Below are 19,568 nucleotides of genomic sequence, written 5' to 3'. Positions count from 1 at the left end.
TAACCCTAACCCTAACCCTAACCCTAACCCTAACCCTAACCCTAACCCTAACCCTAACCCTAACCCTAACCCTAACCCTAACCCTAACCCTAACCCTAACCCTAACCCTAACCCTAACCCTAACCCTAACCCTAACCCTAACCCTAACCCTAACCCTAACCCTAACCCTAACCCTAACCCTAACCCTAACCCTAACCCTAACCCTATACCGGGGGTAATTTCCGGCACAGCCATGTTAGCAATTAACGCAATGGGAAAAAAAGAAAAAAAAGCGAAAAGCGATAAAAAAAAAGCAACGGCCGCGTTTAATATAAAATTGTAGTTAAAAAAAAGTGGAATATAAGTAATGTAAAGCGGGAAAAAGGTGGGGGGGTAAGGGTTAACGAAAAAAAAACCGCCGATATAAAGCAAGGTTCCGCTTTAGTAAAGCGGTAATTATAACGTAAGCATTATTTACAGCGCTTTACTTTAAAGCAAAGTTAGTACATTACGTTAAAATTGTATTTTAAACCTTTTAAAAAAGAATTAATAAAAAAATTACTTATTTAAATAATTAAAGGAAATACGGCGGCATTTCGCCTGGTATAAATTAACCTTATTTAAGCCCAAAAACGTTAGGATTTAACCTAAACTAATGCGCTAACCGTAATGTTATAGCGTTGTAATTTATACGGGAACGTACAGCTTAATGCTAGTTTAAAAAGTTTCCCGCTTTAAGCCTTTTGCAGCGAATTTCCATTTGCAAATGCTGCTCGAACTTTTCCATGGTTTCGACCGTTATGCTTTTAAGCAATTGGGCCCAAAAGTTGCCGTTAAAAGCGGAACGTTTGCGAAACGCTGCAAAAGTTAGCTTTTAAACATTACCCGTATAAAGGCGTACATTTACTAAAAGGCTCATTAACAAAAATAAAAAGCAAGCAATGCTTGCGCTGGCTTAAATACTTGCAATTCGTACAAGCACTTTTAAAAACCGTTTTGCCATTAATAGTATTAGCTAAGCATTTAGCAACGGGACATTTGAATTTGTTGCTAATGCAATTCGTACAAGCTTTGTTATTCGCTATAATTTGTTAATTTAAAAAGCGTACGGTTTTGCACGAATAACTTACTTTTAATAAATAGCAAATAAGCTATAGCAACGTGCATGCGGTAATGGTTTTCCAAATCGAAGTTCCAAGTAACGGTAAAATAAAAGGGAATGCAAATCTTTTTAAGCGTAAATAAACGCTTAATGTTTTGTATCGTATTAGGACAAATTCGTAAAATTTTGTAAAAAAATGTATAAATTTACCCGTTTTATGCCTAAATTTTTAATCCAAATTTTTACCATTTTTAATTCGGAATTTTTGGCCTTTTTAAGGATTTAGCCTGTAATACGTTTGTTTAAAGCACCCGTAAACATACAAGCGCGGTAAGCAAAAGGAACAATTTGGTTTTTGTAAAAAAAATTGTTCGGGTTTACGCTATCCTCGTTCGAGCTTGTATTAAAAAATGGAAAGTTGTTGCTATTTAACGCATTTGCCAAATTGCTATTTAAAATTATAACAATTGGAAACAAAATTGCGGGCCCAAAAGCCGCGCTTGGGGCCGTAATAAATTCGGGCTCGGTATCGAACGCATTTTTCGTATCGCTATCCAACGCATTTTCCGTATCGCTATTTAAAACGATAATTAGAAGTTAAATTGCGGGCTTAAAAGCCGCGTTTGGGGCCGCAATAAGCTCGGCCGCGCCCTGGTTATTAGCAAACATTGTGCTTAAAAGCTTTATAATTAAATTATTAACACGTTTTTAACAAAAATAAAATAAAGGCCGAACGCGAGGAAATAATGCATGGTAAAAACAATAAGGTTTTAAATGTAATGGTAAGTTGTTAAATGGCTATATAAGGTAAAACATACCAGGTAATTATTATGTATGGGTTAAAAAAAATTGGTAAAAAATTAAAAATAAAAATTTTTAACGGCGCTTATTTATTGCAACGAAAAAAAGGGCCCGCAATTTAAGCTTTATTTATTAAAAGTGGGGCATTTTTATTTTTAAGAATTGGAAGGGTGGTTCGTGCGCAAAATGATAACGATAAAGGGAATAAGGATAAGCTTAATATTTAAAAGCGGGGTAAGGCTATTTATAATTTGAAATACAGGTTTAAGTAACGTGCTGTTGGGGCGTTTTTGGTTGGCAAATTGCATTATAAGCGGTGCGTGGTTATAATGCAATTGCGTAGCGCTAAAAGTTACTTTATGCAAATAGCTAGGTGGAAAAATTAATCGAAGCATTTGGGTGTTTGTCCAATTACCTTAATGCTTTATTACATTGTATTAGTAATTGTATAATAATACCTTTTGCAAATGGCTAAGTAAAAAACTTAATAATTTGGAAATACGTAAGCATTTAACCAGGTGCAAAAGGTGCTTTAAAGTAAAAATTTAATAAGCGGGTAAGCGTAAGCCAATTGCACAAAATGCTTCGTAAAACCGTAAACATTTAGCAAAATATTTATTTACTTTAAGCATTTGGCTAAATGTACGCACACTTTAAACGTTTTGAAATTTGTAGCTTAAGCAATTAACTAGCTAAAAAAATTAATAAATTTAAAAGGTTTGGTTATTTAGCCAATTACCGAAAGTGCTTAAATTTAAAACGTATTAAAACGCGCGGGTTAAAATGCTTTACACTGCCTTATAATTATAACCCATTTTAAAAAATGAACCCTTTTTTTTTAAATATTTTTAGGTATATAAACTTTAAATTGTAAAGGAATTGCTCGATTATTTTTAACCATAGCTTTGCATTTTACACTTTTATAAAGCTACCTAGCCATTTTTACAATTTACTTAATTAATTTTACAAATTAATTATGCCTCCGCGTATTATCGCGCGTAGCGCGATGGTACGGCACGTCCCTTTGGGCAATTTCGCTTGTATAAGGACGCTGCGCACCGTTATTAACGAATTGCGGAACCGTAATTGCAGCGATAACGGCGGTTTTTCCCGGCTTATCGGCAGCGTATACTGTATCGACCAAAACGAAAGCCCCGAATGGAACGTTGGTACCGGTTCGTTGGATAATAAATACCGTTTTATGTTATGCAGCGGTTATTACGATAGCAAATGTATTAAAGTAAATTTGGTTAATCGGGGTGCTATTAGCATTGCTAACGTTAACTTATGCAGCCTTTATTGCATATAAAAGGAAATTATGCCGATTTCGAACGATTGGCTATTACTTACGTACCTTTTTTTAAATACGGCTAAAACCCGCCTTTCCTTTTTAAATGCAAAGCTAGCAACAACGGTTACGTTTTAACCGCTAGCATCCGCAAAAGGGCGAACCGCATATTGGGCTAGCTTTTGCGCGGATTTAAAGCTGCTAACGCCGTTAAGCGTAACTTTTACAAATTGGACGTTAACGATATGAACGATAACAAATACGATATTTGTTTAGCGCAAATAAGCATATAATTAGGATTTTTAAAGGTTGGATTTGGCTAACAATAAGCTAAAAAGCTAAATTTGTTAAAGAAACGCTCGCGCGGGCCGAAAAGGCCAGCAAAGCGGCGGGCATTAAATTTTGCCGTTTTTCCCATCGGTTTGTAGCTTAGCAAAATAAAGCAATGGTAAAGCTTTTGCTTAGCAACGGTAATTACGCAATTTAAAACGCTGCCAAAACGATTTATGCGAACGAATATTACGCGTTTGTATTTGAAATTTGGCGCGAAATATGCGTTAATTATTGCAATTAATAAAATAACGTTTAATATTTAAAAAAGCGTTAGCGTTTCCATGCTTGGGCAAAAGAAACCCTGGACAAGTTTTTTACGGCAAAATCCTATAATTAGCCTTTTATTTTTGCTTTTAAAAAAAACCAAGCATAAAAATATACCAACGCGTTAAATTATAGCAATTACCCGCTTAACTCCATTTTCGATAGTAGCGAAAAGGACAACAATAAGTAAGTAAACACGGGGTTAAACCGTTTATTTTTAAATTGGAAATGGAATTTGCTAGCGTGCGTTTAGCGGTTGGCTAAGGTATTTTATTTCTTAAACTAGGTAATTATTGGTCCTTACAAATTCGCGTTGTTAATTAATTTTTGCAATTGGCTAAATGGAACCAAATAAGAAGTTAGCGTAAAGCAAAGCACGGTTTTCGGCAAATTGTGCGGTATTTTAAGCATTTAACACACCTTTTATGGAATGGTGCTAAAAATAAACGGAAAAAATAAAAAAAATAATAAAAAAGGAACGCAACGTATTAATATAAACCAACCGGTTTTAAATTTGGAAAAAATTCGAAAGTAAATTGCATATCCAAATTTGCTTACATTTGCTAAAATAGCCCCAATTGGCTTTTATATCCGGAGCCGTTTTTTAAATTGGTTAAAAACCAAAAGCCGGAAAATAATATCGAAGTTTAACGCCGGCTTATCGGCTAGCAATCCGCGCAAAAAGAATTATAAGCACGGCATTTAATAAATAAAGTGCAAATAAACTTTATAAATAACGCTAAACAGCTTTTCGGGAATAGGTTGGTTAAGCACCCCGCAAAAAAAAAAAAAATAACGATAAAGCTGCATTAAAACAACGGATTAAGCAAAGGTGGTTAGCAAAATCATTTTGTGCAATTGGTTAAGTAAAAATCGCAATGGCAAATGCTAATTAATTATTTGGCTAAATGTATAAAATAATTTGGCGGGTGCTGGTCCGCGGAATTACTTTTGGCATTTGGCCAAATAAAACGTTAATAGGATTCGGCATTAATCGAATGGTATTTAGCGGGCGATTGGTTTTTATTGCAAGCATTAACCGAATGGTGCCGTAACCCATTTGGAAGTAAAAATTACTTTTGGTATTTGGCCAAATAAAATGCTAATAAAATTTGGTACCAATCGAATGGTATTTGGCGGGCGATTGGTTTTTGCTGCAAGCACTAACCAAATGGTGCCGTGGCTTATTTGGAAGTAAAAATTACCTTTGGCATTTGGCCAGGTAGAACGCTGGTGGGATTCGGCACCAATCGAGTGGTGTTTGGCGGGCGATTGGTTTTTGCTGCGAGCACCAGCCGAGTGGTGCCGTGCCTTTTTCGGATTGTCGTGGAGCACCACTCGGTGGGTGCCGTGTCCTCCGCCCCCCAAGCTGGCTCCCTTAAACGGGCTCGCGTGTGTGTGGGGCGGCTAGCGACGCAAAGTGATAGGCAGGCTTACAACCAGCCAATGGCCAATGTCCACGTCGGAGTCGGGACCAGAAAAAGCACAGTAATTGGCGAGGACGCGGCCCGACAGCCTGCCCAACGGAGCCCAAAATAACGGGGCCACCTACTTATTTATCCCTTCGGCCAGGCGGCGAGTGGGTTACCATCAGTTTCCGCGACGCAAAGGCACCCAAGGTTGGCAGCAATATTAAACAAACCACCTGTGAAATCCGGCGATGTATCTCGTCAATGTGGAAACGAAGAAGTTGGAGCGTTTCGGCGGCGCTGAAATCCCCAAATATGCGATATTATCACACACTTGGGGAGAGGCTTCTGAGGAACTTACTTTCACAGATATTAGCAAAGGAAACGTCAACAAGCCCGGGGTCGGCGCCGACAAGTTCCAAGGATGCTGTCGGCTAGCAACGGGGCGCGGTGTTAAGTACGTTTGGATCGACACGTGCTGCATCAACAAGGGCGACGGAGAGGAGCTTCGGGAGGCTATCAACTCCATGTTTCGGTGGTACCGGGACGCGGAGGTTTGCCTCGTGTTCCTCGCCGACGTCCCTCCCGGCGACGACCCCAAACGCCCGCAATCGAAATTCTCGTGCAGCCGTTGGTTCACGCGTGGCTGGACGTTGCAGGAGCTCTTGGCCCCGAGCCGCCTCGTCTTTTACGGCTCGGGCTGGGACCGCCTCGGGACCAAGGCCGACTTTTGCAGCGAAATCGAGCGGATCACGAGCATACCACGACGAGTCCTCAACGGCGACGCCAAAGTGCAGGACACAAGCGTAGCGCAGCGCATGTCCTGGGCCGCGTCGAGGAACACGACGAGGGAGGAGGACCTCGCATACTGCCTCCTAGGCATTTTCGACGTGGTGCTGCCAATGCTCTACGGGGTAGGCCACTTGGCGTTTCGCCAGCTACAAGAAGCAATCATGAGAAAGACTCGAGACGATTCCATCTTGGCCTGGGGCTTTCCCACCAACAAGAAAGGACGACGCCTCCCTGCGGCGGCGACACGCGGCGGGGCCAGCAGCAGCAGCGGGGGGGTGCTGGCCACGGGTCCTTCTGGCTTCGCGGGCTGCGGTGACATCTCCGGACGAGAGCGATCGGCCGGCGACACCCTGGACGTCAGGGGGGGCAGTCTCAGCCTTCGTATCCGCCTCTATACCCTACCCACAACCGGCGAGACGTTTTGTTTGCTCGAGTGCGGGCCCGAAAGCGACAAGAGTAAGGTGGTGGGAATCCCGCTGGTCGCTGTGTCTGGGGAACAGCCTAGAGAGCAGCCTAGGGAGTTTGTGCGGCTAGAGGGCCGCCACGCAAAGCTGATCCACCGGTCCGCGGCCGCGGAGGCGGCCGGCGAGTTTGTCTACATTGCCTGCGAACCACGCCCGTCTTTGGCCCAGGGGTGCTGGTTCCGCGTTTCTCATCCTGGTATTCCCGGCCTGCGGCTCGTCGAGGTCACGCCCCCTTGCCGCGGGAAGTTTCGAAACGACATCAGAAACGACATCGATTTGATCAGGTTAGTGGCCGCGCCAGACCAAGATGGCCCGCCGAGGACACTGGCTCGGTTCCAGCTCTGCCACGGCGGCGAGACGGCGTTTCCTTCCAGCCGCGACTTTGTGGTGGTTCTCAGAGGCGAGCCCTCGTGGACATCAAAAGGCCGCGCGCAATGCCATGTCATGACGGCGAGTCGGGACACCCCTATGGAAGATATCGGGCAGAGGTTTGCCGACATGCGGCCCGAGGCGCTCGGGGCGCCGAGCGCCAGCAACGGCGAGCTCAGCATACAGGTCGCGCTGGAGCGGGCGGCGAATCTGGAACCTATCGTCCGGCTGACACGATTACACCACCCGCCGGCGGTCACTGTCGATGCGACCTCGGAGCTCGAGTACCTGGCAGCGGCCAGACTGGTGAGCCATAACGGATCCGGTGAGCCCAGTGTCGGCGTGCTGCTTGGCGGTGGGGCGACTGCGGGTGTGGATGCCGATCCGGACGCCACAAGAGCGGACGATCGGGGCAGGACGCTCCTGTATAGGGCCGTCGCGGGTGGCCGCGACGATATCGTGCGGACCCTACTAAGTCGCGATCTCGACGTCGTGGCCGAGGAAGATGACTGGCCGTCGCTGCATCTGGCCTCCTGGTACGGACAAGAGGCCGTGGTTCAGCTGTTGCTAGACCAGGGCGTTAACCCCGCCGCGGAAAGGGAAAACGGCTGGACGGCACTGCACGTAGCGGCCGCGCGCGGGCAGCGGGGCGTCGCGCAGGTGCTGCTAAGCCGGCAAGCCGACGCAAAGGCAAAGAGCACAGACGGCTGGACGCCGCCGGGCTTGGCAGTTAGGTACGGACAGGCGGCCGTTTTGGAACTGCTCCTAGACGCCGACGCCGACGCCGACGCCGTGGCGGACGGAGAGGGCTGGTTTCCGCTGCACATCGCCGCCGAGCACGGACACGAAGCCGTAGCGGCGCTGCTCCTCCGCAGGCGCCCCGGTGCGGACATCCCCAACATGACGAACGGCCAGAGGCCGCTGCACCGGGCCGCCGCAAACGGGCACGAAGGTGTCGCGCGGCTGCTTATCGACCGAAACGCTAGCACGGGAGCGAGAGACAGGTGCAGCCAGACGCCGTTGCACCTGGCTGCCGCCAACGGGCGCGAAACCACCGTGCGGCTACTCCTCGAACGGGGCGCCGATGCGGCCGCGAGGGGGAACGACAACCAGACGCCGCTAGACCTGGCCGTCGGGGGTGGGTGCGAAGCAACGCAGCGGTTGCTCGAGCGCGCTCCTTTGGACGAGCGGCGCGAAACGAGAACGAGGCGGAGCCCCGCCGCGAGATCAGCAGGAGTGGTAGCGTCCGCCGACCGCCCCTCGCCAACGCCCGCGCCGCTGTATTTGTTGAAAACTACTGTCCGGTTTGCCTCCAGCAGCCTAATTCTGTCGGGCGCGCGGGGCCAAATGGAGGCGATGGTGCGCCGGCTCGAGCTCGGCAACGAGGAGAGCGCCCGGCGGGTCTCGCAGATGTGGGTGGCGGTGCTGAAGCCGTTGATGTCGTCGCGCAACGAGCTCGTCGACGCCATCTTCAAGCAGTGCGCCAACGACCTGCGGCGGACCATCAACCACGGCGAGCTCTCGGGGCTGCGCCCAACGATCCGCGCCGGCATCGAGTTTGCGTTGAGCGTCGTCGAGACGGGCAACCGCGCCATGGTCGCCTCGGTGCTTGAAGATTGGGTCCCGCTGCTCGACTACGCCCTCGAGAAGCACCGGCCAGACGCCGAGGAGATCATCGCGGGCGTGGCGGGGCGCTTCGACCTATCAACAAGCCCCAACCGCAAGGAGGCCGAAACCTTAACCCTCACCGTTTTCTTGGCCCTGGAACGGGCGCTGCGGGAGGGTCAGGAGAAGGTCAAGCTTGTTAATTGTCTGGTGCGGACTATCCGGACCACCCTGCGGGACAAGGTGCCCAAGGACCCGGCTCTATGCGCCGACTGGATCGAGGCGCTCTTCGTTAGGGGGACAACGCTCCAGCTGCCTCAGGTGTTGCTGAAAACAGGGACGGGACTGCTGGGCCTCACCAACCCGGAGGGGGAAATGGAGCTGTTTGAAGGCACCGTCGCAGAGGTTGTGAGATGGCTACTGTGGGAGGCCCACGCGACGAATAGGCTGGACCACGCGACAGAGCTAATTGTCGACTTGGTTAAGAAGTCGGTCGCGGAGGGCGGGGGCGCGGTCGTGCGAGACAGGGAAATAGTGAGGAGGATTTTTCTGCTGACGGCCGAGCATTTGGACTTTGTCGAGCCGGATAACAGCATTAGGGAGGCACTGCTAACAATATTTGACGAAATGCGCCGCATGCCCTGACGGTTATAGGGCTTGGGTAGGATGGCGCTCAGCGGGGCGCCGGCGACCGGCTGGAGGAAGGAGATGAGGAAGGAGGGGCAAATGTGGTAATCTTGAGGTTCAGCTAGTTTTATAGCGTGCAAGGATACATAAGCCGGTGGGGAAATGCCAAAAGTGAAATGAGTTAGGGTATGAACTAGCAGAAAACAGGGTGGGTGTTAGTAGGAGTTAGTACCCCTGTTGAAACGGCACGGAGAGCTTTAAAAGGGATGAACAACGATTTTGTATTTATGTAATAATACAATGTGCAAACGCTACAGCTTTAAATAAAATACCAACTTTTACTTCGCTTTATTCCAAATTCCCATAGCATGGAACTTTTTAATCGTGCCTGCAAAGCCAACAACTTCCTTGTCGTTAATCCTGAGCTCTTCCGCTGTTAGGAACTCGCCCGTGGTTTCGGCCCAGGGGTCGCACAGCTCCCCCAGCTTAAACTGAAGTGCCAGCTCCGCGCCCACGGGTCCCCACAGCCGCTCATACGCCTCAGCCGTGCACTGCACATACACACCAGGCTTGCCAGTAATGAGGCTCCATTCGTCCATCATTTGCTGGAAGGTCCAGCGCTCGAGAACGACGTTCGCGATGCGGCTACGTTGGGCGCGATGTCCAGCTGCGAGGACCTGCCGTACCCAAATGCCCGTGTTTACAGTCACGTCGCTGGCGAGCAGCACTTTGGCGTCGGGTGCGCTGGCTACCGTTTGGACATACTTGCCAAGTGCAGGCTGGGAGAATGAATTAGCGACGTTAGCACAAAAGCCCTATATTACATTATGCCAAAGCAATGCTACAAACTGGAGCGCGCTGCTGGAAACTCACATGGAAGGTGAGGATGAGACAAGGGAAGAAGGCCATGTTCTGTGGGTAGTACCCTAGCCACAAGAATGTGGTACGTGCAGCCAGGAGCGGCAGCTCGGACTTGATCCGTTCGTTGACCTTGTTCTTGAAGTCCATGTGCGGAGCTTTCACCACTCCGACGCCGGCGGGGTAGACTCGGGCCGCGCTCGGCTCGCTGGACCAAATGCAGTGCTCCAGCGAAGACGTGCGCGCAGCGGCGCGGGCCAGGTTTATTCCCTGCTCCTCCTCCAGGGGTCCGCACTCGTCGGCGCTTTTGCCCCGGAACAGGTGCTCCCACCAGTTGCTCACAGCGAAGACGGCATGAGCGCCCTAGACCACAAGCAGCACGTCAGCTCGGTGACTTTAACCAGTGGCCAAGGACCAAGCCCGGGATCCTCGAGGCGGGACAGCTTACCTCGAAAGCCTTGACCAGCGACTCCTCGTCGTCAAAGTCGGCCCGAACAACCTCGAAGCCTTGCGCAGCCAGCACCTTGCCCTTCCCGCCGTCTGGGTCTCTTGTAATGGCGCGGATCTTCCAGCCAGGTGTTTTGGACATGATGTTGATTACACCGCCGCCCTGTGTGCCAGTGGCACCTGTTACGGCGATAACCTTGTGCCACACGGTGGGTTACTTGCCCTGCTTCTCCTCCTGCGTAAAGGGCCGAGTGATTGCCAGAGGGAAATCACTGGCCTCGCCATGCAAACCCGCAAACCAGGGCTCATAAGGCAGCTCGTTGCGACGTGCGACGTCGCCGCTCTTGTCCTCGGGCAGGTCATGGAAGAAGAGCTTGTCGTGAGCTACCTCGACCACCATCCCCGTCCGCTGCGCAGCAGCCCTGGTCCCATTCTCGATGAAATGGTCGTACGCCGCAATGAGAGTTTCTCTAACGACGAGATGCTGGGGAAGGAAGGCGTCCGTAAAGCCAGGATAGATGGTCGTGTCGTAGGCGCCAGGGTGCACAATGTTGATGGTAATGTTGTCCTTGCGCAGGAGCAGCGGAGCCATGGTGCAGACCCAGTGGGTATCCCCAGCCTTTGCCGCAGCGTATTCTGGGAACGTAACACCGATGTTGAGCGCCAATCCGCTGCCTGTAACGATGATCCTCCCCCGTGGTTGCTGCGACCCGCCCGCTGCCAGCCCCTGATTGTGGCGCATGAAATGCACGGCAAGGACGGTTCCATAGATCACGCCCTTAAGATCCACGTCGACCGTGCTTGTGTGTGGCTCGGGCGGGATATCGTCAACAGGAGCATTCCGCCGCGTGAAGTTGTATTTGGAGTCGGAGTCCACCATGCCAGCGTTGGCGACAAAGACATCCAGCTGACCCCAGCGGGCCCAGACGGCCTTGAACGCTGCCACCTGCTGGTCGTAGGAAGAGACTTCACAGGGCACGAACATGGCCGTCGGGCCGGACGGGTCAAGCGCCTGCACCGCTGCCTCGCCCTCCTTTTGACGTCTCGCCGAGATGGCGATGCGGTAGCCTTTCGCATGTAGATGCTAGACCAGGTCCCTGCCAATGCCGCTCCGTTGATCGGGGGGTTTTTTTTTAGATGGTTAGCCCTTTTCCGTAGCCAACCGTTTCACATTGCAGCTTGGCACCAAATCAGGGGTTCAGAGGGAGCGGACTAACACTTCCGCCGGTGATGAAGGCTACCTTCCCTTCGTCCATCGTGGCTACAGCAATCGAGCCCATAGTGCCCGGGGAGTTGGTTATGCTATTAGATTCCAGAGAATGAGCGTAAGAATGGAGTCGAGGAAACGGTTACTGTGTGAACTGGGTGTGATTCTTTGGGGTAACAGGAAAAAACAAATGAATAGGTGAGGGGAGCCGGGGGGGAAAGGGGGCGTACGTGGCTATGAAGGGGAGGTAGGAAACCACATGCCATTACACCGCTGTCATGGATGTCCTCCCTTCGTCCCAACCCCGAAGCGAGCTCGCGGGGGAGTGCTTGGCAGACTGGACGTTGGTGATTTCTTTTCACCCCCTGCATATACCAGGGGGCTTCGCTTCCCTTGCAGCACGAGCAACATCAATACACTGGGCATCACTCGTCGACACTATCCCCCTTTTCGCCTGCCCACCTTGCCGCGTAAGGAACCCCCTCTTTGTCAGGCGTTCGAAGTGGTTCTAGCCATTGAAAAAAGGGATACACGCGGCGATTACCCTGGGGCCTCGTAGTTGTCTCTCCCGGTTGCGCTTCTTGGTCTGGACAATCGAGCTTTGGCCTTCTACCGTAACGACGAGCCAGGATCATTGGAGATGTGCATATTTTCATCCCTTCCCATGGAGTGGTGATCTTGTACAGCGGATTTCCAATCCCCCGGTATCCAGCGACGCTCCCGCCGGCAAAGCAACATGTGGGAACGGCCCCGACGATATACTTCTTCCGATCCCCAACTTTCGGCGTCGTCGTTAGTCCTTGTCGCTGCCACAACGAAGGTTGCTGCCAGCTTCGTTTCGCACCTCTGATTAAGACATCATGTCAGTCAACACTACGAACCCGCAGGTGGCTCCGCCAACTTACGAGTTGCCGATCCCGATCGAGCGTGGCAGCCAGATGGCCATGTTAGCCTCCTCGGGCATTTGCATCTTCCTCCCAATCGCACTAGTCACACTCCGTTTTGTGGCTGGGAGGAGAGTATCTCGCGGGTTTGATGCAAGCTCGTTTTGCATCCTCGCTGCACTGGTAAGAGCCGCGCTCAACGAGCCAGACCACGCCAGCGTGCTAACAGATACCGCCCTTCGGTATCACCAGTTCTTCAACACAGCTCTTCACATCGATTGCTGGGTCATGGTCTTCAATGGCGCCTTTGGGTTTCACGTTACTGGAATTCTTGCAAGGTTTGGCCCTGAGCCTTTGGCGACCTTTTTCAAGGGGAGTGTTATATTACCCCGTACGTATTGCTATTTAACCCCAAAATAGCGGAGTTACCGTGCAATACAAACTGTTAAGGTACCTCGACTAATTTGGGCGGGGATCCGTGCTTTTCCTGGTCGATCAATGCCTGTCAATAACGTAATTATGTTTGTTAGTAACGTGCGGGAAGCATTAAAATCAAATCCCCGTAAAGAAACGGGGGCAAGCAAAAAGAAAAAAAGCGATAATGCCGGGAATTGGTAGCAATAACAAAAAAGTAAAGCTATTTGCAATAATATTAATATAACGGGCTAATTTGCAATAACAATGCATAATAATACCGATTTAGCCGATCTTTGTAACTTTGCTTGCGTATATTGCACCAAACGGTTATAAAATCCGGAATCCTTTGTAACCGGAATATCGGCGAAATTGTTGCGAAGCAGGGTTATAAGTTCGAATCGCTGCAAAACGTTTTTTATATCCGGAATAAAGGTAGGTTGCAAAATCCTTTTAACGGTTTTAAAAGGCTTTTTAGCGTACTTTAAGCGCTGCAAAAAGCGGGCAAACCTTTGGGGTGCAACGGTGCCGGGCTCGTAAAGGTTACCCGGGTGGGATTGGAATTGGGGGTTCCAAAATTCGTGCGAAAAAAGGGAAGAAAGGGAAAAGTCGAAATCGTTGGTAAATAAGTTAAAGGCCGAAAGCCCATTTCCCAAATTAACTGCAAAGGTTTTAAACCCTAACCCGGCAAGGGTTAAAGCCCGTAACTTTTTGGCATTTTTTCCTCGCTTACGGCCTTAGCCTTTACCTTTCCCAAAGCTACGGCTTTAAAGCCGGCCTTTGCTTTGTAATTTGGCAAAGGCCGAAAAGGGCGGCGGCAATGCATTTCGGGCTTTTTAAACCGCCGTTGCTTTGAAAAGGGAAAGGTTCCGTTTTGTTAATGCCAAAGCGTGGTTTAAAGCATTTTTAAACCGGCTTTTTAATCGGATAAGCAAAGGATCGAAAAGGCCCGGGCGGGCAAATAACCCAAAAAAGCCGGCTTTAGCTTTTTAAACCTTTTCGTTAACGCGGATCCAATGCTAGTAAAAATCGAAATGCTTTATTTTTAAACTTTCGTTGGCGGCTTGCAAAGCCAAAATAACGTGCCCGCAAAGCAGCCCGTGCGTTATTGTAATTGTGCAAATATAAAGAAAGGCAAAGGAAAAAAAGGCGGGAAAATTGCTGCCGGCTTCGTTAAGTGCCTTTTCCGCTTGTAAGCCCCGGATTAACCGCTTTATCGTTAATAACGCTTGCGGCACAACCTTAGCACGCACGCTTTGCTAAATTGCCGTGGTAAAGCCGTAAGGCACTTTATTTATGCTTGCAGCTCGTAAAGCAAAGAAATCGTTGTATTGGGCCTTTTAATATAGCCGTAAGCATTTAAAAACGGTAATAAGGTTGCCGTTTAATTTGTTAATAAAAAGCTTTATTTTTGCATGCAAAAATTTAACGATTAAGGTAGTGCGGACCCCGAAATGCTTGTATCGGTTTACTTAACAAGCAACGATAGCTTTTTTAAAAGGGGTTAGTTACGTGCTGCATGCGTAAGTAATAGCCTTTTTTTCGAAACCTTTAAAGGTTTAAAGCCTTTTTTCGTATATACGATCCGTAAAGGAAGCGAAAAGGTTGTTCCAGGCTTAAAAAAAGGTTTGAAAGGATTTGTGCCGTATTTAACAACCGCCGGGGCCAGGCTTTTTTTGTGCGCAAGGGAAAAAAGGCTTGGTTTTGGCAAGCACGTTTATATTAACGTACCATTTGCAAAGGAGCTTAAGCACCGCGTGCAGCTTTGCATCGGTATTAATAGCTTTAATTAAAGCCAAATTTCGATCCGTAACAATAAGCTTCGGCATTAAGTAGCTTTAAGCCTTTAAGTAAGTGCTTAAAGCGTTAATTGCTTATAAAAAGGAATTTTCCTTTTCGTTATTTACAAATACGGTAACGAAGGAAAAGCTTTTCCGTATAAGTAAAACACCGCATATATTAAGCATGGGAAAGTTAAATTTATTGGTTTTATACGTGCAATCGAATGCAATAACGTCGGGCGTTATTGCAAATAGCTTTAAAGCGGAAAAGGGTGCAAAAAATAATCGTTCGATGCGGCCGGTTTCGTTGCGCTAATTTCGATAGTAAATTTCCGTTAAGCCATTTAATTGCTAAAAAAAAATAAAGCACAAAGTTAAATTAGCGCTATTAATTAATAAAAGGTATAATATGCCGGGGAATTACATTAAAAAGCTATTAAATTAACGTGCGCCCGGCCAATTCGCATTTTCGTTGGGTTTGCAAATAATTATACAAATCCTTTTTCCAAAAGTTAACTTTAAAACCCCCATCCTTTTTTTTTGCTTTAAAGCTTGCTATAATTATTGCCGGACGGAAGCTAACTTTCCAAAAGGCGAAAATCCGTTTTTTTTAAATTTGCAAAAATTCCCGCTTAAAGCTCGAAAAAGCGGCAGGGTTATTGGCGAAGGGGTGGTTGTATTTAACGTTGGTAAGCCGGACTTTAATCCAACCGTTGGCCGTGCGCCGGAAAGCCGTTTGCCAAGCACAATTCGTTTTTTTCGTATTTATTTTACGTTTTTTTGCTTCGTGCGTATGCTTAACGGAAGCGGTCGGGTTAGGAATGCCCGCTTTGGCGCATTGCAATCGGGTACGGGTAATTTCGTTAAAGGTTTTGTTCCGGTAATTGTTTTTTAGCATTAAGCTATAGCCTTTTGCGTACGCGCGCGCTTTTAAAGCATTAAAAGCTTTATTGCGCGAAGGCTAAATAGCGGTAAAAAGCATTGTTAATCGGAATAAGGCCGGATTAATAAAAATCGCTGGTTTTTTTGGTATTAAGGGTTAACGTTGTTGCAAAAATTAAAAAGGCAAAAAGAAAAAAATTGGGGATTGGGCTTTAATAAGGAAAGCGGGCTTTTAATGGGTTAGGCCAGGCCGGATTTATGCCTGGATCTGCTTGTCAACCGGTGCAAAAAGGAACGGCCGTGCCAACGACCGTGCAATACGGGGAATTGAACTAGTAACTTTATGAATTGACGTGATTAACATGGGAGAACATCGCTTGCCATTTGGGTACATTCAATTTGGCCTGTGGGACGGTATGCGGCGATGCTCGCACGTGTGCACGGATGAACACGGGGTCAAATAGCAATACGTACGGGGTGATATAACACTCCCCTTTTTCAAGGTTTGACAGATCCCTTCTTTGTCTTCTCTTCAGGAACGGCTCTTGAGGATCAGTCGTGCAGCGCTAACTCGAAAACCACTGTCTCCAGGTATCCTGTCCTTCGCGCTTATCTGGAGCGCCACCACCATGTTCACCAAGCTTTCGATTCTTTTCCTATACACGACGCTTTTCCCGGTTCCCCGCATGCTGCTCGCGGCCCGCGTCGTCGGGGTCTTTCTCATCCTCTGGTGCCTGTCTTCCATCATAGCCTCGTTCGCTATGTGCCAGCCATTCGCTCGCAACTGGGACCAAACGATCCAGGGACACTGCGGCGACCAGCCGCTCTTTTACACATGCCTGGGAGTTATCAACATCGTGTTCGAGGTTATCATTTTAGCCATGCCCATGCCCGTTATCTACAGCCTCTCCATGCCTTTGAGGCGGAAGTTTGCAGTGGCCGCCATGCTCAGCGTCGGGCTCGCCGCATGCGGCATCACAGTTTACCGCCAAATCACGCTACAGGGACTCAACTTTCTCGACATGCCTCACTCTGGCCTATTGGCCACCCTCTTTTCCGGCGTGGAGCCTTCTGTGGGGCTCACGTTGGCCTGTGTGCCCTTGCTGCGCCCTCTGTGGCGTGGGGGCCGCAGCAGCGATGGGAGCACTGGTAGGGCAGCGGCCTGGGGTTCGGCAGCAAGGGCTCCAAGAAGCACAGGCAGCCGGGGCTCGAAACTCTCGCCATGACGACTTCTGACGACTCGTCGGATTTGCAGCTGCAGCCCCTGGATGTGGAAAATATGGTCAACGTCTCGTCCGACTGGGACGCTGCCTTTGCAGCCCATAACAAGACCGCCCCCAAATTGTCCACAAAGGACAAGGTGCTGGGCCACAGTTCATCAAGCTCGAAAAGCAGTGGGAAGTGCGCTGACCGACCACCAACTGAAAACAAAAAACAGCACACTTTAAAATTTTTAGCCAATCATTGGCCACAAATGCCGGGAGCAGCCAATCAGACCAGAGACATTTACCCCACTTTGCTTGCTGGTCTTCCTAAAGTGTGCGGCTTATTTCTTTCAGTTGGTGCCGACTTTGCGCGCAGGGAGCGGGGTTGTAGTCCTTGCAAGGTAACACAACGCTGCTACAGGACGGTGGTGCGATCTGCAGGGAGGGCATAAGTTTGGTTGCAGTCAGGCGGTGATTGTTGAAGGGAGGCACTGGAGGACACGAAGGGATGGAGTGGCGTGAGATGATAGAGTGAGCGGGGTTGGCTTGGCACGCTAGGGGTTGCTCCCGAGACGCCCCGCGCTAAGAAATACCGCACTGTGAGGGTCTTGGCGAGAACAACATCCACACCACCATCATTTCGGTTAATGAACCGGCAGTCCCCGCTTCCACCCACGCGCTATTGTGATTTTTCTGGCGCCAGATACAGCCGTCCTTCGAACGGGCGCAAGTTCCCAGCCATGCCACCATCCTCGTATGTCGATGTTACGAGTTGCAATGGGGCACCGGCCAACTTTTCTGGAACCTTCGTGTCCACGCGTCCAGCCGTGAAGTTCAGCATTACCAGGGCTGTCTCTGTCCCGTTGCGCTTAGTGTAGACGAAGGTGCTGGGGTCCTCCATCTCTACAATCTCGAAGTCGCCATACACCAGCACTCCGGCGTGGTCCCTCCGTAGCCGCAGTGCTTTCCGCCAGAACTCCAGCACGCTCGACTGGTTGTTTGTTTGGGACGCCACGTTGATCTCGCTCGCCAGGTGGTGCGTGCGCATCCAGGTCGTCGGGTTGGTCGAAAAGCCGCCCTGCGGGGATGCATCCCAGCTCATGGGCACACGAGCGTGGTCCCGTGCCAGGTGCTGCAGGCTGGCTTTGGCGGCAGCCAGTGCCGCAGACTCGTTTGGGGTGCCCTTAACTTTAGCCTGGACCTCGCGGTAGTAGTTGCCAGACTCGATGTCCTTGTACTCGTCCATGGGCCAATCTCGGGACATGTTGACCATGCCGATCTCCTGCCCCTGGTACACAAAGAGCGTGCCGGACAGGGTGCAGGTAAGCAGGCTGAGCAGCTTGCCCGACTGTACGCGATGCTCTGGCGCGTCCGAGGCGAAGCGGCTGATGGAGCGGGCCTGGTCGTGGTTCTCGAGGAAGCTGGTGGTCCAGGCATCGGTGCCGGTGATGAGAGACTGCGTTCGCAGGACCCTGCGCTTGAACTCTGGGAGCGTCCAATTAAAAGGTTTCGTGTCGTACTTGACGTCGGCTCCAGAGCCTGTGCCTCCCACAAATTAGCGCGAGTCCGAAGCAGAGGAAGGGGAATACAACTAACCTGTGTCGACCACGTCAAACTGAAAGACCATGTCCAGCTTCTTTTCCGCCGCCGAGACGTACTTGAGCACCCTCTCGAGGTCCGGCGTGTGCGGCAGTTCACCCACCGTCATGGTGTCGTAGCCTTCCATAACCTTATTCATCTCATCCAGGTACTCGTACATCCTTGGCCCGTTGCAGAACTGGCCCGCGGCGAACTGCCACTCCTGCGCCGGGTTCACGACAGGGGCGTCGGGCAGCCCCGGCGTTTTGGAGTACATGTTGACCGTGTCGACGCGGAACCCGTCCACGCCCCTGAGCAGCCACGACTCCATCGCCGACGCATACACGGCCTTCCTGGTCTCGACATTCTCCCAGTTCAGGTCAGGCTGCTCGGGCGCAAAGAGATGGAGGTAGTACTCCTGCGAGGCGTCGTCCCACGTCCACACGCCGCTGCCAAAGTTGGACCGCCAGTTATTGGGCGGAAGACGCTCGCCGGCGGGGCCGCGGCGGGCGGGCCGCCAGATGTACCAGTCGCGCTTGGGACTGTCCTTGGAAGCGCGCGACTCGCGGAACCAAGCGTGCTGGTTCGAAGTGTGGTTGATAACGAGGTCGAGGATGATGCGCATGCCGCGGGCGTGGCAGCTGTCGATAAGGTTTTGCATGTCCTGCATGGTGCCGTAAGGTGGGTAAATCTCCTCATAGTTGCGTATGTCGTAGCCCAAGTCCACTTGAGGGCTGTCATACCTGGGGCCGCAACTGCATGTTAAATGAGAGTCTTGGGCTAGCCAAGAAAGGTAAGCTTGACTTACATGGGGCAAATCCAAACGACAGTTGCGCCTAAGGACTGGATGTGGTCCAGCTTTTCGACGATGCCGGGCAGGTCGCCAACGCCATCCCCATTAGCATCCTTAAAGCTGGCGGGGTACACCTGGGGGAGCAAAAACAATTTGTAGCTAATTAGCATTGATGGATGCTCTCAAAATCGGAGGGTACATTGGGACAGGTTACCGACCTGGTACACGACTGCCTCCTTCCACCACTTCTTCGAATGCGAGCGGGATAAGGCAACGTCGGCCATGGCAACGGGAGGGGAAAAGAGAAAGGAGGGAAAGCTTGGAGAAAATTTCGAACCGGCGGCTGTAGCCACCGCCTAACACGATGGCCATGCCCAATCTGTCGACTCAACTGACTTATATAGGCCGCAAAATGTTATCTTGTCATCTTGTCAGGAGGCGCCGCAGCCAGGACGCGGGCAGTGCATGTAAACATCCCCGTGATGC

The 19,568-nt window shown here is 50.1% G+C and overlaps 9 protein-coding genes across 9 annotated transcripts; 5 read left to right on the top strand and 4 right to left on the bottom strand.

Moving 5' to 3' along the window:
- Positions 1 to 3,200: 3,200 nt before the first annotated feature.
- GGTG_02582 (hypothetical protein) lies at positions 3,201 to 4,473 on the top strand (the record flags this gene model as incomplete). The annotated part of the gene is made up of 4 exons (XM_009220354.1): positions 3,201 to 3,296; positions 3,509 to 3,590; positions 3,933 to 3,953; positions 4,340 to 4,473. The coding sequence occupies 4 exons, from the start codon at positions 3,201 to 3,203 to the stop codon at positions 4,471 to 4,473; spliced, it is 333 nt and encodes a 110-aa protein (XP_009218618.1).
- An 845-nt stretch (positions 4,474 to 5,318) lies between these two features.
- GGTG_02581 (hypothetical protein) lies at positions 5,319 to 9,379 on the top strand. The gene has a single exon (XM_009220353.1). The coding sequence runs from the start codon at positions 5,428 to 5,430 to the stop codon at positions 9,049 to 9,051; it is 3,624 nt and encodes a 1,207-aa protein (XP_009218617.1). The 5' UTR covers positions 5,319 to 5,427; the 3' UTR covers positions 9,052 to 9,379.
- GGTG_02580 (hypothetical protein) lies at positions 9,283 to 10,480 on the bottom strand (the record flags this gene model as incomplete). Its single annotated transcript, XM_009220352.1, has 3 exons — positions 9,283 to 9,812; positions 9,907 to 10,254; positions 10,340 to 10,480. The coding sequence occupies 3 exons, from the start codon at positions 10,478 to 10,480 to the stop codon at positions 9,372 to 9,374; spliced, it is 930 nt and encodes a 309-aa protein (XP_009218616.1). The 3' UTR covers positions 9,283 to 9,371.
- Positions 10,481 to 10,526: 46 nt separating this feature from the next.
- GGTG_02579 (hypothetical protein) lies at positions 10,527 to 11,594 on the bottom strand (the record flags this gene model as incomplete). Its single annotated transcript, XM_009220351.1, has 2 exons — positions 10,527 to 11,406; positions 11,552 to 11,594. The coding sequence occupies 2 exons, from the start codon at positions 11,592 to 11,594 to the stop codon at positions 10,553 to 10,555; spliced, it is 897 nt and encodes a 298-aa protein (XP_009218615.1). The 3' UTR covers positions 10,527 to 10,552.
- A 690-nt stretch (positions 11,595 to 12,284) lies between these two features.
- Positions 12,285 to 12,892, top strand: GGTG_02578 (hypothetical protein; the record flags this gene model as incomplete). Its single annotated transcript, XM_009220350.1, has 2 exons — positions 12,285 to 12,767; positions 12,850 to 12,892. Exons 1-2 carry the CDS (start codon positions 12,406 to 12,408, stop codon positions 12,890 to 12,892), a joined length of 405 nt encoding a protein of 134 aa, XP_009218614.1. The 5' UTR covers positions 12,285 to 12,405.
- Positions 12,893 to 13,094: 202 nt separating this feature from the next.
- Positions 13,095 to 13,669, bottom strand: GGTG_02577 (hypothetical protein; the record flags this gene model as incomplete). Its single annotated transcript, XM_009220349.1, has 2 exons — positions 13,095 to 13,247; positions 13,577 to 13,669. 2 exons carry the CDS (start codon positions 13,667 to 13,669, stop codon positions 13,095 to 13,097), a joined length of 246 nt encoding a protein of 81 aa, XP_009218613.1.
- Positions 13,670 to 14,297: 628 nt separating this feature from the next.
- Positions 14,298 to 15,589, top strand: GGTG_02576 (hypothetical protein; the record flags this gene model as incomplete). Its single annotated transcript, XM_009220348.1, has 5 exons — positions 14,298 to 14,346; positions 14,401 to 14,469; positions 14,708 to 14,925; positions 15,263 to 15,313; positions 15,533 to 15,589. The coding sequence occupies 5 exons, from the start codon at positions 14,298 to 14,300 to the stop codon at positions 15,587 to 15,589; spliced, it is 444 nt and encodes a 147-aa protein (XP_009218612.1).
- A 437-nt stretch (positions 15,590 to 16,026) lies between these two features.
- Positions 16,027 to 17,163, top strand: GGTG_02575 (hypothetical protein; the record flags this gene model as incomplete). Its single annotated transcript, XM_009220347.1, has 3 exons — positions 16,027 to 16,567; positions 16,660 to 16,907; positions 17,133 to 17,163. Exons 1-3 carry the CDS (start codon positions 16,136 to 16,138, stop codon positions 17,161 to 17,163), a joined length of 711 nt encoding a protein of 236 aa, XP_009218611.1. The 5' UTR covers positions 16,027 to 16,135.
- GGTG_02574 (alpha-glucosidase) lies at positions 16,922 to 19,516 on the bottom strand. The gene is made up of 4 exons (XM_009220346.1): positions 19,301 to 19,516; positions 19,098 to 19,216; positions 18,308 to 19,032; positions 16,922 to 18,250 (listed from the first exon to the last, which is right to left on the bottom strand). Exons 1-4 carry the CDS (start codon positions 19,364 to 19,366, stop codon positions 17,391 to 17,393), a joined length of 1,770 nt encoding a protein of 589 aa, XP_009218610.1. The 5' UTR covers positions 19,367 to 19,516; the 3' UTR covers positions 16,922 to 17,390.
- Positions 19,517 to 19,568: the final 52 nt, after the last annotated feature.

The sequence above is a fragment of the Gaeumannomyces tritici genome, assembly GCF_000145635.1.
Source record: "Gaeumannomyces tritici R3-111a-1 unplaced genomic scaffold supercont2.1, whole genome shotgun sequence".
NCBI classification, from domain to species: Eukaryota; Fungi; Ascomycota; class Sordariomycetes; order Magnaporthales; family Magnaporthaceae; genus Gaeumannomyces; species Gaeumannomyces tritici.
This window is presented reverse-complemented; position numbering and strand designations above follow the sequence as displayed.